At 31.3% G+C, this 19,573-nt stretch overlaps 1 protein-coding gene across 1 annotated transcript; it reads left to right on the top strand.

Annotated features, from left to right (window-relative positions):
* Positions 1 to 2,905: 2,905 nt before the first annotated feature.
* LOC149575211 (expansin-like A1) lies at positions 2,906 to 5,063 on the top strand. The gene is made up of 5 exons (XM_089812186.1): positions 2,906 to 3,044; positions 3,227 to 3,336; positions 3,500 to 3,678; positions 4,397 to 4,529; positions 4,673 to 5,063. Exons 1-5 carry the CDS (start codon positions 2,918 to 2,920, stop codon positions 4,919 to 4,921), a joined length of 798 nt encoding a protein of 265 aa, XP_089668312.1. The 5' UTR covers positions 2,906 to 2,917; the 3' UTR covers positions 4,922 to 5,063.
* Positions 5,064 to 19,573: the final 14,510 nt, after the last annotated feature.

The following is a 19,573-nucleotide window of genomic DNA, read 5'->3' as shown; positions in this document are numbered from 1 at the left end:
CAAACACAAAAAAGATTAAGTGAAAATCAAAATATAGACTTTGATAAATCCACACATCTATTTGTAACGAATGAATTGGAAAACATGTATAATAGAAAAATGCTAAAACAATTGAACCTCCTAGTTGTTTTGTAGTACAATTGGATTTGTTGCACACAAATCAAATGAATAAATTCAAGATGATCAACTTCAACAAGAGGTACTCCTATGCGTAGGCCAACAAATCATGTTAACAACAAACTTATTGATACAAACTGGACTTGTAAACAGATCACTGGGACAAGATAAGTCCATTATTTATGATACAAATTCATTTCCTCCATATCTACCAAAATATTTCTTTGTCAATTTTGAGAATTACATCAAGTGACCCGGAGATACACAAAACTCAAACAATGCTCTCATCATTCCAATTACCAGAGGCAGTCGTACACAAATTCCACTAACTATGGCTTGAGCTATTACAACACACAAATCTCAAGGACTCACAGTAAATAAAGAAACAATAGAGATTGGAAGAAAAGAAAGGAAAGGATTGACATTTATAGCAATATCAAGGGTCAAAACCATTAACAACCTTCGAATTGGCCCACCTTTTTCTTTTGAAAGATACTGTAAAATAGAAATTAATAATTATACAATAGCTAGGAAAAAAGAGAGAGCACATCTAGAACTACTATCACCAAGTTCACTTTCCTCACAAGCCAACAATATAACTATGGAGGTAACCACAAAAACTACCCTTAATTTTTCATAAAATAAAATTTGGCTCCTAAATTTTAAAAGTCTATATAATTACAAATGTGTCTTCACTCTTACTAAGTTTAAAAAGATGTTGCAGGAAAATAATACAGAATGATTCATTAGCTCATTACGGCTTTACCTTTCTCAACCATGCATGAATCTCTTGATGGTAAATGCTCACAACTTCACAATCTTAAAAATTGGAATGTGTTGTACTAAAACTAATTTGCTAGATTATACAAGATATATTTCATTCTTATATGTGTAAGTTTAATTACTCAATTATTATGGAAATGAATACATGCATAAATTCATGTTGTCTACTAGTAATAAATTCATACATATTTATGATTTTACCATTTTTTTTAGGTTATTCAAATTTTCTCAAATTCACTATGTTCCCTCTCACAAACAAGAAATCATTGCGCCTTATTTACCTTAAATTAAATTAATTTTTATGAAGCTTCATACACCATACATTTATGTCCTACAATTAAACTATACATAGTTCACTATCTTGTAACTTAAAATTGACTACTTAAACAAATTAGTAACAATCATGTATTTTAACAAACATTCTCATTCCATAATTCAATATTTTTCAATCATGTATTTTAACAAACATTCCAATTCCATATTTCAATGCTTTTCAATCATGTATTTTAACAAATGCTCTCATTTCATATTTCAATACTTCTCCATTTTCACGTGTCAGTGTGCAATTTCTAGAGAAAATTCTTTACTAACCAAAGTTTTTCACTTTTAAGAAATTAAAATTGATTAATATTTATGTCCACTATGACTACAACTTTTGGATATTGCTTCAATTTAGGATCTAGTATGATTTCTTAGTCTAGCAGAAAATAGACTTCAATTGCGTTAAGTTCCACCAAAGTAGAATACATTACATTTTTTTTGGGTGCTAGAGAAGTGGTATGGCTACAGAAGTTGTTAGCAGATTTGTTCAAAAGACCTTTGAAGCCCACTGTGATTCATTGTGATAATCAAAGTTGTATCAAGCTTTCAACCAATCTGATTTTTCACAATCGCTCCTAACATATTGAAATTCCTTACCACTAAATTCAAGATATAGTGAATCAAGGAATCATTCAATTGGAGTACATTAGTACTAATGAGCAAACAGTTGATATCTTTACCATGCCTCTTGCTAAAGTGAAATTGAAATACTTCAGAGAAAAACTTGGTATGATTAATTTGTAATATTGAATATTGAATTTAAATATATTTTAATTCAAGTGACTTTATGCTTCTATTGTTGTTTAGTCGCATCAGATATGTAATGAAAGGTGATGATCTTTCATGGACATATTTATTTAAAAGGTAATTATTTGTAAGGTGACGATCTTGCAAATGATAGGCCTATTATCATGGACATCTCTAAATATTGCTTTAGCCAATTAGAGATCATAGATAACGAACCTATTATGTTATCATGGACATCTCTAGATATTGTTTCGGGCAATTAGAGATCATAGATAACAAACTCATTTGTGTTACCATGGACATCTCTAGATATTGTTTCGGACAATTAGAAATCATGAGTAACGAATTTTTATGATATTACTATGGATATCTCTAGATATTATTTCGGACAATTAGAAATCATAGATAACATATTAATTATGATTACTCTAAATATTATTTCAGACAATTAGAGATCGTTGATAACATATTTAGTACTTAACAAGACTTAATATATAAGACCAACATGCCTAAAGTCTATTGAAAAGAACACTCCGATGAAAAACTAAGGGTTGAATTAAGGAGGACCACGTGAAGCAGAGGCCTAAATAGACAGTGCTTAGAATGTGCTGGTAAAATCCAGACCTCATAAAAAAGTCCACTCAAGCTAAGATGGAATCAAAACACTCGTCAGCCTCCGTGTAATGGCTGTGCAAAAATTGCAAATGGCATTCATTGCATTCTTATCGTGCCAAAGCATAATAACAAGATATGCATTTTTGGGCATAAACTTTCTTCAAGTATACCACCTCCATACCATTCTAGTGAGAAGATATTTGTTTCCTCCCACTGGATGAATAAATAATATCTTCCTAGGTGCAGCTGCCTGCCTTCACACGGCTCTCTTGCATGTTATTTTCCTATATAAACCCTGTCTCCTCTCCCTACTTTCCATCAGATAAGCATAATAATGAAGTTCAAAACTCTCCCTTGCGCGGGATGGATATTAATGTTCATCTTCCCCACAGTCTTTTGTTGTGATCGGTGTCTTTACAAATCAAGAGTGGCATATTACGCTTCTTCTGAGGCTGTCAATAGTAAGTATAAATGTTTTAATTATTAATGGAAGTTCAGCTTTTTAAGTCTAGTCTTTTTAATTAAGAACTAAGAATTGAGAGGTATTCATTAATAAGCATAAATTTCTTGGTTTTTTAAATCTTATTTCTTGCTAGAATAACTTATTCAACGATTTGAATAATAAGTATAATATGAATTACAGTGGGAGCATGTGGGTACGAGTCCTTTGCATCAAACATGAGCAATGGGGATGTGGCTGCAGCGAGTCCCAAAATATATAGGGAAGGGATTGGATGTGGCGGCTGCTACCAGGTATGAACCAATCATTCACACCACCTTTATCTTGTATTGGGATCATGACTAAGATTAAGGCTGTTTAAATTAGCTTGGTTTAAATAATATGTCATAATGGTTTATTTTTTGAGTAAAAGTATTAACTAGTCAAAATAGATTTTAACTTTTATTTTTTTTGCAGATAAGATGCACTGATTCTAAGATTTGCACCGACTCAGGAGTAAAAGTTTTGATTACAGACTTCCCTGAAAACACTCAGACTGATTTTGTGGTTCCCAACAGCACATTTTCAAAACTTGCGCAACCCACAAAATCTTCTGAGCTTCTAAAGATGGGCATTGTGGATATCGAGTACAAACGGTCAGTAATTGGCTTTAGTTATAATGATAAGTAGGTGATACTTTGTGCAGCAAATCAAATCGCTATATTGCTATTAGGATTCAACACTCATTCAGCCATGTTTCATTAGTAGTCATTCATGAACGACTTAAATGTCACACACTAAGGCTTGTTTCCTAGGCTAAAAATGTTATATAGTCAAAGTTGACTTTCTTTTTTCAATCTTGATTGTTTGGTTCAAATCAACCCATCTCTCATGACAATGAATGGAACACTTAGCATTCATTACAATTAGGTTATGCTAGGGACCTCTTGGGAGCCCATCCACCCTAGTACTACTTCAATTTGAGCACTAGAACGAGCACTCATCTGAGTACTATTCCAACACAAACGTACTTAATTATGAAATTTCTCTATGATAAAACCCACTCAATTTATAGCTGGTATCATTTTAAATTCTCACTATTCAATCCCACAATCCATATGGGTGTTTCAATCTTGATCTATTTTTTCTTTTGGGCAGAAAGCTATGACAAATAATCATATAAGTGAAAGGGTTTTGATGATCTCAAGGCAAAAGTGTCATTTGACAAGAATCCTTCCTTTCCTTCTTTGACAAAATACCATGTCCTAATTCAACATATAATCCAATTTAATACAAAATTGAAAGTATTTTAATGATTTAAAGAGAAATGGGTCTTTTGATAAGAATGCTTTATTTCATATTTTTCTTTGACAGAATACCATGTAAGTACCCAGGGAAGAATATGATGGTGAAAATAGACAAGATCAGTAGTTACCCATACTTTCTTGCAGTGCAATTTTTGTACCAAGGAGGGCAGACAGATATCATGGGTGTGGATGTTGCTCAGGTTAGAAAAAAACATACTTATTACTGTGCCTTCTAACTTATTTAACACTTTAACTTAAGAATCAAGACTTAGTGTATGATGTTTAAGTTATCTGAAAAATTAGAGATGAATGTATACTAATGAGTTAAAATTACAAAGTGCAGGCGGGAACTTCTGATTGGAAACACATGACACACAACTATGGCGCAACGTGGAGTTTGGATCAGTCGCTAGAAGGACCTCTGTCTTTACGGCTCCTTGTTACAAAAGGATACGATTCTTACTGGGTGTTGACCAAGGAGGCTGTGCTATCGGCATATTGGAGTGTGCGCTTTGTTTATGACACCAAAGTGCAGATCAACGCAATCAAACAAGAGAACTGTTCTTTCTGTGCCACCCCAGATTGGCACTGAAGTCAATAGTGGCATACAAGTACATGAATTTCAATATTAGGCAATGTGTTTTAAATTTATATGCAGGGTTAAAAATAATTTTATTTAGTCAGGATGATGGTATGTGATATAAGATTATCTATAAAAGTTCAATCTTTAAGTAGATTTGGACCCTGTTCAATTGATAATTGAATTTGATAAATTGGTTTTCAATGTATGTGTATTTAAGTAAAAATTATTTGTGATTTAGATATATGCTTATTCAAATTGCTATATTTTTCTTTCTTAATAGAGATGTCCTATTTCAATTTATTTCTGTAAAACAAAAATGTTTCTAATGTTTAGTTTCAAATTATGATACTTAACTTTTGAAAAGAAAACAAAAAGTTTTTTAAGGATCAATCTTGTAAATAATGGAAGTATAAATTAGCTTAAGGTGAGTATAGAAATAAATAATTTGAACAATAAATGGTAAGTTAGTGAACGAAATGCTTCATAAGTTAGTATGTTGTATGAAATGAGATTTTATGATCTATTTGATGTGAGTTTGGCAAAAGTGCCTCTTTGTCAATGACTTATTTGAAATTCTATGTTAGATTTGTATCAAAGGACAAGTTTGTTAGTTTGAGATGATTTTTTAGCTATAAATTTGTGCTCAAGTATTAAATTCATTCTAGCAATTGGTAATGTTTCTCTATAAAAGTATTCTTGATATAATATGCAACCTCCTTTTGAAAGTTTGTCAACAAACAATATTTGAGAATGTCTTAAAAATGTTATCACATTATAAGAAATTGTAGTTTTGACTGATCTGCCTAAATTTGAAACAATAATGAAATTATAGAGGAACATAAGAGTGTATATATTATATAGGCCTTTTAATGAACCAAAACAAAATGTGTCACTTTTATTTATTATTTTTATCTAATGATTTATTTATGGTCTCTAGATGATGCTTTATTCATTTTTAGGTGATTACAATGAATGCATCAAATATATTTAAATACAAGTGCAAAACACGTTTTGTGAAACATGCAATTAATGTCTTGGTGTACAAGGCTGATGGTAGTCAACTCACCAAATTTGATTTTGGATTTAAATTAGAAATGAATAAATTTATAATTTCTCTTAGAATGATCTCCTTATATGCTTGGATGATTCTTTTGTGATTCATAGGTGATTAGAAGGAATACATTGATTACCTTTAATACTAGTACATACCATAAAATTAATATGTGAAAAATGCATGTCTAGTCTACACAAGGTGGAAGAATGATGAGGGATAATTTGTTCACTTTGAATTTCAATGTAAGATTGGAAAGAGACATGTTCATGACCAAAATTTTGACCTTTAAATAAATAATGATAAAATCAATGTCACAAACAACTAAATAGAGGAAAGTATGAAAAATAACGTGATAAATAAGTAGATTATTAAGATAAATGTAAAAGAGTGTGTGCAAATAGATAAGATACTTTACTAGGCATAGAGGATGATTGGTCAGTATAATACCTTAGTAATGAAGGATTTGACATCCTTTTACAATGATTCTATTGTTAAGCATCATTAGATGTCTTACGTAAAATAGCATACCGAACTTATTTAATTTATCAATTTGGGAGCGTAAACTTAAAATGGTGACTACAAAGGATATCCTCTAGTTCACCTTTACAGTAATTACAATTGAGGCAAAGATGATACTAAAGGAAATATATGCTTAGAAGTGGAAAGAATAACTTAACTTAGAATTTAAGATAATGTTGCAAATGGTAAACCTAGTTGCACACCTAAGCTGCAGAAAAAAATCAATGGTTCTATTACCATGTGGCTCTACTTCAAGAAATCTTAAGTCTAAGTTCTACTTAATCATGAGCTTAGTTCACCTTTCCTGTGGGCCCCCACAGAAGAGTAACTGAATTGGGAACTCAAAAACTAAGATCTAAAAATATCATTCATTCATTCATGAAAACATAAGTACAAAATGAAGATAATAAAGTTGTATTTACCACTTGTTGGATTACACAATGGATTTCTTGAACATTTTACATTACAGGAATCATGAATTCCAACTTATTTATAAACAACTAGAAAACCAAATTACTAAGAACTAGGATCCTCTCATTCAGGAATACAACAACTTTCAGTTATACAAGAAACAATAACATTTATCACAGAAGTAAACTGCATTCAAATACATAGAAATATAGGAATGCATGAGCACTAGATTTCCTCCAAAACAACCGTTGAATGAATTGACTCAGTCTACAACACCAATTGCCACTAACTAGAGATGATTGAGCCATTATGAATCTTGAAAGTAGTTCATTGTCTTGATGATGTCACTTCAATGCTGAGTCTTCTTTTCCCACTAACTTATCCTTTTCTACAAGAGATTAGAGCACACAAAAATCACAACACATACCAAAGATAAAGATTCATAATAAGTTTTCCTACTTTAGCATTATCCTCATCACATGGCTACATGAACACTACCCCATTAATGCAAAATGGAAAGAATACCATATTCCATCATACATAATCACATAATCTATATATTCAACTTATTCCTTTAGTTTTAAAAGTACCAAATACACACATAAGCATAGAATAAAAACATAGAGAGTTTGAATATTGTTTATGAGAAACTCATGGAATGCCAAGTTTTAAACTAGAAAACCATAAAGCTGGCTCATCATTGCCCCCCAGCTTGACCTTTTGTTGGTCCCACAACAAACATAAAGTTCTTGACTCTAGTTGTCATCCCATAGTCAAAAATTAATTTTTGTCTAGCACTCCCTTGGCAGAACTCTAGTAAAATTATTTGGTTTCCCTGTACCTCTCCCACCTGCTCACTTCCCCCACCATATCATAATTGTCTAAGTTCTCTAAATTTCCTAACATTGGAGACATAAGCAAACACATGTAGTGCCTACCCCTAGTTTACATTTTGTTAAATTATTTCCAAACTCTTTTAGGCCAATTTATGCTTGATGATTAGTAGCACTATCTTTCAAATTATCAAACATTGTTTCATATTTAGTTGATTTTATGATGAGACTACTTGGTACTAGTTACCTCATGCATGCATGATTATAACTCGATGATGATAGTTAGATGGATTATTATATGTTTTTTCTAATGGATACTTACCCCATACTGCATGTGTATGGTTTGCATGCATGTTTTCTTTATGTATGACATTTCTGATGTGGTTCAGGAAGGGAGTCAAAGTCATGTGCTACTCAAGATCTACACGATGCACTACTTCTTGCCATTGCTTGTTTACTTTAGAATATATGTGTTTGTACATGTGTGGATTTTATGCAAATTGCAGCTACTAGGTATCGACTTCCCTGAATTACCAAGATGAGCATACCCTATCGCATTATCTCAATGGTAAGAGAGGGGAGATGAATTCTTAAGTCCAAATGCTAACCTTTAAACCAATTCTCCTAAAAAACTAGGACAAGTGTCTATGATGATTACCCTTTCGAATTCGTTGTATGATGTAAATTCATGATTATAACCCTTGAGTTTGATCTTGTATGTGGTATTTTATGATGGGTTTTCATATTTTGTCTTGTAGGTCTTTAGCGATTTTTCTATTAATTAAGTCAAATAAAAGATTAATTAATGATTTAATTTAATAAAAAATTATTAAGATAATTTCATATTTAATTTTATTTAATTAATTAGGAAATTAATTAAATAAAAGAATTAAATTTAAAAGAGGGAATTATAGTTCTATTTTGAGAGCGTAATAATATTTAATTAACTTAATAATAATATACTCAGGAGATCATTTTTAAATAAATGCTAAATATTATTATTACTTAAGGTAATAAATATTATATTAGAAAATGCTTCAAAAATTATTAAGAGAGAGTAAACAATTATTTAATAAAGTTTATTTTGATTAAATTGCATAAATCTTATGCATGAGATTAAAATATAATTATTAATTAAAAAGAGAAAGCAAATAATTTTAATAAAGATATTTTATATTGCAAAAAATGTGCATAAAAAATGTAAAAGATAAGTAAATAAAGAGTTAAAGGGTTGTGATCAACGATTTCCCAAGGGGATCACACAATCAGTGCCCCGAATTTAAGGGAGAACTCTTTATCAACAATTTAAAGTTCATTTCCATAAAAGTTTTTGAGGATCGGGGAATTCAGAAGATAGGAATTTTTAAAGAGAAGGTTTTGAGAGAAAAGATTTCTCTCACAATCTTTGGGTGTTTGCGAATTAGCATCAGAACCAGGTAGATCCTTGTGTTTTGTTCCCCCGATTAATTATGTAATTTAATATTCTTGTCTACTTCATGATTGTTGAAATCTATTTGCTAAACTTCATCTATATGAATTTTTCAATCTTTCATTTTGAATCTATTGATATTCATATCGAATTCCATTTATATATCAAGATTGAAAAAGTAATTATAAACCCTCATTTTTTAGATGAAAGAAATTAGTATTTTAATTAGGAAGGGTTTGAAATGGAATCAAAATTTTCGAATATAAATTTGACGAGTTCATCATATTTTCCCTATCAAAGTATTGTTAGAATCTCTTATAAAAATATATATATAAATAAAAACTTAAATTATGAAGAATTTTTTTTAAAACAAAATTTACTAAATTAAAAAGAAAATTAATTTAAATTTAAAATTGAGTTTATGTAGAGGGGGGCTTTTGAATTTATAAGAAACTAAATTTAAAAAAAAAAAAAAAAAAAAATATATATATATATATATATATATATATATATATAGAGAGAGAGAGAGAGAGAGAGAGAGAGAGAGAGAGAGAGAGAGAGAGAGAGAGAGAGAGAGAGAGGAGGTGGGCTGCCAATTCCCATGCCCCCCCCACCTTGGCCACACCTTTTAAAGCTACAACAACAAGTGTTACTATTGTTGTCTGTGGCAGCAATAATACCTTTTATTGTAGGGTAAAATGCTGGTGGGCCTTCAAAAATTACGCTTTAATGTTTTTTAAAAATTGTTTTATTAAATATTATTAGTATTAAATTTAAATTATTATTTATTAATAATTTTATTAATGAATTTATTAATTATTATTTAAGTAATAATATATATATTATTATTATTAATTAATTTAATTAAATTTAGTTTTAATTAAATTTCAATTAATAATACATATTATTTAATAAAGTTTTAAATTTATTTATTTTATTATTATTATTGATGTGATTTTTTAGTAATTATTTTATTAAAAAAATTTAAAAATCATTATTTTAATAATTTAATAAACAATTACCTTCAAAGTATTTAGAACATTTTAATTGTAATTCGATAAGGGCAATTGTGCAAAATGTTCAAATATAAGTAATGGGTTAAGTTGTCAGAGTTAAAATGTAAACCTCATCTACTCAAAAACTCAAATTGAAAAAATGATAACGAAAACCTTATTGTTAACTGAAACTATGTGTTTTCAAAATCAAACCAAACTATGAAACTACATTGTTATATGTAATGTTGTCTATGTTTTGGATTTAGGTTGACTAGAGTGTTGACCAGTCTTAGGATGTTACTAGAGGCTCGAGAGTATTGTGTTTTTTGATGTCATGATGATGATTTGATCTCAATCTTCTAAACTCAACCATGGTAATGTGTCTAGTATGCTCTATGATGAGTTTGGATTTAATATTTGTTATTTCTTTCATTGTTCTTTTGTGAAACTAAGATGAATGTTATGACCTTTTTGACTTATCCTTTGAGTCATCGATAAGTTATTTTTGGGATGCTTTCTAGTTGGTTGTAAAGAACTAAGATATTACTATGGATTATCCTTGATGTTCTCCAATCACTTGTATAGGGCTAAGGTGGAAAATTGTGATTCTTTGATTTGTGCTTTTTGTGAGCCTAGTGTAGGTAATCTGTATGTTAAGGTGGGAAGTGGCTTGCAATGGAGGCCAAGGCCCAAAGTAGTTGCCAGGGTACCCCATTGTAAGGAGTTAATAAGTGAAAACACTACACTAAATGAGAGTAAAATGAACCTAATAAGAGTCTTTTTCTTTCCTCGCCCATGCCTTGAGTTCTAGTACAAACTAGGATGGGAGTAGAGAGGACATTTGGTTGTGACCTTGCATTGTTGGTATGTCTTGTCAGTACAAAAGGATACTAGTGATGGATAGAGTTACTAGGGGTTCAGAGGATTAAAGGACTAGCCAAGTAAACCTAGAGTTGGTTCATGTGATGACACTTGCCCACTGGCAAGATAGATTTCATACTTGTCTTTGTTTGCCTCTAGGTCTAGATGTTGATTTATCTTGATTTATCTTGGAACCTTTGAGTTAGATTACTTTTAGGGATTTCCTTGACTGAGATATTACTTTATGGATGGTTATATCTTTATGGTGGATGATTTTACTTATTGTATTGTACTTTGTTTCATGGATCTGAAAGGGATGATGTAATCTATTTTTATAATTGTATATTATTTTAGCCTTTCATACCCTGTGACATGTACAGTGGATGATTGTGCATTCTAAATTTATTGCCAAGTAGCATTCAGAACAAATGTATATTATTTAAATGGACTTGGACTTGTAATTATTCTTTCATGTGGATGTGGTATTTATTAGACTTGGTATTATTTAAATTTAAATGTGACTCAATGTCTTGGGATCCTTAAGGAATGTAATATGTTATGTTTTCTTATGTATGATTGTATGTTATTGTTTCCGATACTTTATGATTGTTGTGCATGTTATTCTTTTAAAAAACAAAATGTTTGGCAAACTTAGTAAAACTTTAGGTTAGTTCTTTTGGATCCCTTGGTGGGGCATTATAAGGTGGCTGAAATGTAAGTAGATTCCATAAACTCTATCTTACTTTTCCCAAGGAGATATACCATGGTACATGCCTATTTTCCATGTTAAAATTAAGAGGCAAATGTAGCTCCTTATCTCTTAGTTCCTTAGTTAAATTGAGCCAATGCCACTAGATGGAGTTCATGGCTTCAAGAAACTCAAAATTATCTAACTGCCCATACTCATCAAATGTTGCAATCTGAAGTGGGTAAATGTGCTTTTTCCTGAGTTTGAAGGTGCAGTCCTTAATAGGTTGTAATAACAAGTTTTAGGGTCCTTGAGTTCTAGTCTCAAATAGATGGGAATTTTGTCCTCCAATTCCCTATAAGTCTTGGATTGGTATACTCGACTAATTTCATTTTGAATCCAAGACATAAGAGCCCTCAATTGGATATCCCCAATGGTCAATAAAGGATTCTAAAATCTATCATTTGGAACTACTAGATTATGGAGAAAGAACTCACACAACAAATTATTAATGGCTACAGGAGAATTATGAAAAGCCTAGAAAATTGAAGAGGTTCTTGCAATGATGGGGACCTATCCTGCATGATGCAAGTCATGTAGTAATTCAATATTTTCTCCTTAAAGAATAAGGCATATATAGGAGATGGGGACCTACAACTCATTAACTTAGGAATAAGGGATGTTACTTTGTTGAGTTTCACATGCAATTATTTTGCTCTTTCTTCTTGTTCAAGGGCTTCCTAATAATGTTCATCACTTTTGTTGTTTCCATTGTTCTTTTTCTGAAACCAATTGATTGGATAGCTAAAAAATAATAGATAACAAAGACATAGAACCAAACTTATCTAACATAGAAGTGATACAAGATTTTTCTACTAGATGAAGAACAAGGGACTTTCCATTTTTGGAACTTATCTTTTCCATGCCATGGATCTCTTAGTATTACTATACATTGTTGCAAAATAGAAGCCAATGCATCCAACCCTTCAATTAAAATTTTCTCTATTAATTGGCTGATAAGATCCAAGTTAATGCTGAGATTTTCTTCAAACAAATTCTTCCTTGCTACCATAGGAGATAGTTTCGGTTCATCTTCTTCCATTGTAAAGCATCCCTCATACATCTCATCATTTTCTGAGTCACTGCAATCATCATCTATCTAAGGACCCTTAGAGGATGAACCTCTGCTTTGGAATCCAAAATCCTACTCTTCAGGGCTAGAATTATCACCAATTATTCTAAATTATTCAGTCATTTGTTTCACAAGAACCCATTCTTTTTCTATCTCAAGAGATTACTCAAATGATTCCTATTGAATATTCCTAGGTTCTTCTTCCTTTTTATGTATGGTTTCAGGTTCAACAGTTAACCCTTCTAGTGATATGTCCATAGTTAGATTTTGCTTCCTCCTATTACTCCTTCTCAATGGAGTTTCTTCCTTTTTCACTAGAACTTTCCATTTCCTAGAAGTGTTGTAGTTATAGGAGACTATTCCTTTATCTACTGACAAGGACTAGGAGTAGATTTTCTTAGAGTTTACCTATGTTTCTTTGAGAAACCCTTTTTGACATAGGAGTAGACTTTTCTACCAAGTTATTTTCCTCTTCCTTATTCTAGGCTGACCCAAAAGTAGAGAGATGAGGGGAACCTTGAGGAGTTCTAACCCTAAACTTTTTCTTAGAGGAAGGTCTTGGTTCAAGTTCTACAATAATTTTCTTAAGCCCTTGCTTAGTTTGAATTCTCTATCCAACTCTTCACCCTATAGGCTCTATGATTTGTTCTTTATACCCTTGTGATAGAAATACTTCCCATGATTTTTTTGATTGTTCTTTCAAATCCTTTTCAATAATTAGCTTAACTAAACAATGATGTGAAATAGAGTTAAGCTTACCTTCTTGTACCAAAGTAGCCTTCTTCTTCAAATTGTTGAACATAAAGTTGGGAACATTTATGGCCTGATTCTCATGCCATAGACAACTTTAAAACTTAAAATAAATAGAACACAAATATGTATGTCATCCCTCACAAGTGAAATATTTGATAATATGGATTGCACATAGCCTAAATGAGTTTGGAAAAGACATTTTCTACATACCTTGCTTCTTGTTAATATCCGAAGGTTGGTCTCAGTGCTGGGTAAATTGTGCCCTAGACATTACTAGATCAAAGTCTTCTGAAAACTCTTCCCCTTCCTATGGAAAACCCATAACATTAGCCACTTCTTATGAAAATGGTACCTTTAATCCCTTGACCATGGCCACTCCTTCCTTCAATGTGCTTAGAAACTGCAATGCAACCTCATTATCCACACTAGTGAGCCTCTGAATGTAATCAAGCCACCCTCTTGCTTGGCAGTATGGCATATAAGCTTGATCATTTAAAAAAATGTTGTGCATTGTGGGTTCATAAGTGATAAGGCTACCTCCCATCTTCAGGTTGTCAAATTACCCCAAACAATATTGTAGGAAATTTAGATAGACTAAAACAAGGCTCTGACAAGGAGTTTTTGAAATGACAAGCAACAAGAAAATCTTGAAGTGCAGAAGTTTCTGATATTTTGAAAATGAGCTCTTAAATAAATATGAGTACAAATCAAGAATATATCACACATTAATTTCTCATAATTACATAACCAAAGACTTCGTACTAGCCATCTTTGCCTGATATGTGCGAAATAAAATCATAGTTCTTTAAAGGCTGTCACATCACTCAAAGAAAAGGGTGGCAAGAAGTTTGCAAAAGTACAAAGGTATGTGCAAGATCATGGTGTGCCAAAATGTGGCAATCTAAAAAATGTGTAGTTGTAAAATGCCTTAAAGCATTTCAAAATCTATTCCAACTTTTTTTCCACCCGTCCTGATACCAAACCAAAAAATTAATAACTTCATCAGGTCTATTATATCTTTCAATACCAACCCTACATGATCAACTTTAAAAATGTCCCAAAAACATGTTTTTGGCATGTTCTTGTGTGTTTTTTACTTCAAACATGTATTTGACAACTTTTTTTCACCCAAATTTGATGAAACAATAAGGATTTCTTAAGAATGTTCTTAGTTTTCCATAAATTTAATTTCTATCAAATTATGAGTTCAATAAGTAAGTATTACTTATTTTCTAACAGAGTTACGTATAAAGTGTTGATTGACACACTGATTGAAAAATAACTATAACTTTCAAAGGATACAACATTTTTAAAATCCAAATGATGCATCACATTTTATGCTTCATCCACTATATGGGAAAAAAATTATATTTTGTAGTGTTTTGAATTAGTTAAAGTGGTTAGACATGAGAGTTTTTTAATTCTAAAAATACTAAAGTAGAAAAATCACATTTATTTATTTATTTAGAATGAAAATACCCAAAAATATGTGTCACATCTGAGCATGAGTCTACTTCTTATATCTAGAATCTTATTAAAAAATATTATCATTTTATTTTGATTAAGGTGGTTAGACATACATCTACATTTTTGTCCTGAAAGTTTTGTACTATTGCATTAAAATTCAAATTTTTGACCAATCATTTTTTCATTTTTTTAATATAAGGCCTAGTAGTTCAGAAACATAGGTTCAAACCAAATTTTATTTTTTTCTTTCTTAAACTAGAGTAGGGGTTTGGGTATATAGCCTCTAGTGGAGTCAAGGGCAATACCCTTTATAGGGATTTGGCTCTATACACCAATGTGTTTTGAGGGTAGAACCCATAGTGCATTGGTTGGTAGAATACAAGGTAGAGTCGATGGGAAAAGTCCTTAAATTATGGATTTCAAGACCACTTCAACTTTCAAAATATGCTAGTGTTTGACAATTTTGTTAACATATTGGAGTGAGAGACAAAAGAAAAAAATTGATCAAAAATATTATATTTTGACAATTTTTTGGGTGTGAATTTACTTGTGACTTATCAGTTGAGAAATTATAAATAATTACAAGCAAGTTTACTTGTGAATAGCTCTATTAGGGATTTTGTTTTGCAACAACTAACAAGTTTGTGATTTTCTTAGCAAGTGTTTAAACTATGGTTAGGAAATCCTTCTATGGCTAACAAGATCTTTCCAAATTTCCCAAGGTTGTATTTATCTCATTTTGGCTTGACAAATATACTATTAATTTCATTATTCTTTCTAAAACTAATCAAGAGATTTCCTCTGGGCATAGTGGTATTTTTTTGAATTTTTAATATCTATCATCTTTGCAACCAACTCAAAACTACATCTTAAATCAATCATCATTTAGTATTCTATCAACTATATTATAATCAAATTAGTTAGATTGTACATGTTCCATTTATCTCATTAAAATTTAACTTCTTACAATGCTTGTAGAATTTCACGATTGCTTATTTCTTTCTTCTTTAGTCAAGAGTATGTCCACCCTCATCCATGAAACATTTCTAGCAACCCAAGTTGTAGATTTGAATAGAATTTTTAACTTTTGTGACAATCTCTTTTTTAGGTTCTTTAGAGTGTAATTTAACATTGTGATTAATGGAATTTTTTATGCTATGGTCCAATCTAATTTGTTTAGTTCATAACATAATTTTTTATTGCACACACAAACTATAAATTTCCAGAATTGGGCTAGGAGTTGTGAGCTCAGCAAGTTGGATACCAAATTCAAGCCAACAATAAAGCCACGGAGATAACGCAAAAACTACCAAGCCCAAAATTAATAGGACAAAAACACAATTTTTTTTGAAAGTAACCTTAATATCTCACATAAGAGACTATTCATGGTCCACTAGGTTAAATAACTGATCAAGAGTTCTGAATATCAATAGTTACGAATGGAGGGTTGCAATATTCTCAGTCTCCTAATCAAATTGATCCTCATTAAGTTAGTTGAAAGTTCATCTTTGATTGGCTTTGGAATTCAGGGGAGTAGTTTTTTTGTTATAAAGTCATAGTAAGGCGAGAGACAAATCAACTCTTAACATATCCCAATGTTCAAGGTGCAAACTATTGAATTTTACAACTTGCACACTCTTGTGTTCCTCTTAGTTTATGTGTCATAGTTGTTTCCCCATTAAAAACTAACCATTAGGCACAAGGTTCAAGGGTATGGAATATAACTGAAGGCTTAATGCCCTACATGTAATAACATTGGTTATTCAACACGTATTAAATGTCAAGTGTAACTTCTAAACATTATTGGGTAGATTGTTTGTATAGAGTTTTTGTACATAATTACTAGTGGATGACATGGAGGGGTAGGTATACATATATTGATTGATTATGTATCTTGCATATCACACACACATAAGTGGCATAAAATAAGTATCATACATGTGTGTGTGTGTGTGTGTGTGTGTAATAGTCATGGGCAAGGTATGCTATACTCCAATGATCAACATTCACGAAAGTAAAATGGTTATTATTATATATAGATATCTAATTATAATACTTTATTTTTAGCTAACTAACATATGATAATGCATCATATTTCATAAATCATGAATATCATTTGATGAATGCATCAATGTATTATAACTCACAATATGAGTTTCCTCTTCTAGACCTACCCTAATTCCTTCACCCTTACCTAATCATACTTCCAATGTTGATCACTAACATTCACATTTAATTTTACTTATTTTACTAAACACCTATACTAACCCAATACTAAATTTCCTTTCACTCTATTCACTTTCTATCTTATGTATAAACTTTACTTACCATTTACCTCAGTTTGCCTCAATTTTATTATTTGCCAAAATGACATCTTATTATATCAATCATATTTATTAATCAATACAGTTATTTATTACCACAATAACTATGTGAACCTACTAATTACTTTGTCTATCTATTATTCTTAATTATTCACAACATGAAGTAATGAACTTACTAACTATGTGTTAGCCTCTTACTAGCTATGAAGAACAATAGAATACTACTATCGATCCCATTATATGTATACCACTTAATATAACCATTATGAATAAAATTCTTTCATATATTTATGTATGTCTTGTTGAAAATATATAGTTTGTGTTATATAATATTCATTACTATTATACATAGTAACCTTTACCTTTTGCAATCTACTAATTATGTAAAATTAACTACCAACTAAAGATTATCATCAATTTCCTAAGTCTATGACCCATCATATTAACCCTAACTCCCTAGCATGCTTTCTAACACATAAATGTTTATTATAAAATACCCCCAACATTAATAACTATTCCACCACTAAAAAACAACCTACTAACTAAATATTACTAATTTCCTAACACTAAACCTTTTTCCTTACTTCCACTTGCCAAGTGCTCCCATCCAGGTCATGTGCCTTTTCCAAGCACATTTCCCTTAGCACTATCTTCCCCCATCCATTCGCTTGCCCCCCTCTCACTTCATTTATGTACCTAATCCATGAATGATAAGGGTGGTGGCTAAAATAGAAGGGAGGCATGTATTGGTGGGGTCCTTCCTCACACCTAGTTGACTCGTCAGGGGGGGTGTTGGTCAGTGTGGGGAGGTGGGGTTGCGTGCAGGTAGTGGGAGAGATCTACATGGTTTCTCAAATCCTCTTCCTACTTTACTTATTACATGTGAAGTTTATATATTTATGCATGGAGATTTCAATGGGACATAAGGTAGTACTTTTTTTTTGAACTTATACATTACATTGTAGTCTTAGGTTATAGGGAAATGTTATAGGGCATCTTTATTATTATTTTATTAAGGAATCGTGGGGAGTGTACATGTAGATTATTTTATTTCTCTGTAATTGGAGAGTGGATTATTTCTCACTCCCCATACATTTTCCAAAGAGCAGAATACTCACTCCCAACCCATTAACTTGTCATGTGTTCCCTTTTGATTATTCTTTCTCTAGAATCTATTCGACTATATTATTGTGAATCTTGGTTTAACATAATTATGATGTGATTTTAATGTCTCAATGCAATTAACTAGATTAATGAGTCTATTTAAAATATCTAGAACTATACACTTAACATGTGGAATGCAATTAAAACTAGGTAAACATGGAACTACCAAATTAATCATTTCTATGAATAGTGGAACTCTAAATGACAATTTTAGAAAAGCTAATACTTGGTAAAATTTCTTTACATAAAAAATCTAAGTGAAAGACATTTTCTTTGTGTTTCCTCATAATTCAATTGAGCATGATTCCAACAATGCATATTTATTACATGATTATCAAAATAATGTCTATCATTTGAGATGAATCCATTTCACATTCCACCTATGATAATTATGATGCATCAATCCTTCCATTTCATTACATCTAATGTAGGACATTGAACCTTACAACACATATATTTATGATGATATCCAAATTTCTTCATTCACTTCATGGACCCACTCTTTACAAAATTGTACATAAAATGAAGATCTCGCTTTTACAATTCAATACACAAATGACAAAATAGAAGGGTTCAACTCTTACAATACAATATACAATAACATGGAGAAGGATTTCATGATCCCATCAAATACATTACAAAATTACACATCCCTTCCTTGCTACTAAGCAATAATTCATTGCAACAACATGAATAAGATGGAGAGATTCTCCAATACATGTACAACGCACAATGACAAGTTTTCTCCTTCAAGCGACATATACAAGATGATCCTTCCAAGCTTTTTCCATTGCTCCCTTGAGCACAAAATCTACAAATACATCACAACAAAAAAAAAAGACCATGGGTACTCTCCTCCCCACCACAAGCCTCCAAAGAGACCACCCTCGAGCTAGGGGAACAAGGCTCAAATGGGGTTTCACATACAATCTTGCAAATGCGTATAAATCACATTACAACATTTGAACAATTCCATCCCAAGGATATTTCACAATGGTTCACCAATGGAACCATGAACATAAGGTGAAGGT

The sequence above is a fragment of the Cupressus sempervirens genome, chromosome 2 (genome assembly GCF_028749045.1).
Source record: "Cupressus sempervirens isolate cs-2001-9-10 chromosome 2, ASM2874904v1, whole genome shotgun sequence".
Classification (NCBI taxonomy): domain Eukaryota; kingdom Viridiplantae; phylum Streptophyta; class Pinopsida; order Cupressales; family Cupressaceae; genus Cupressus; species Cupressus sempervirens.
Note: the sequence above shows the minus strand (reverse complement) of the source record. Positions and strands in the feature narration are given on the sequence as shown.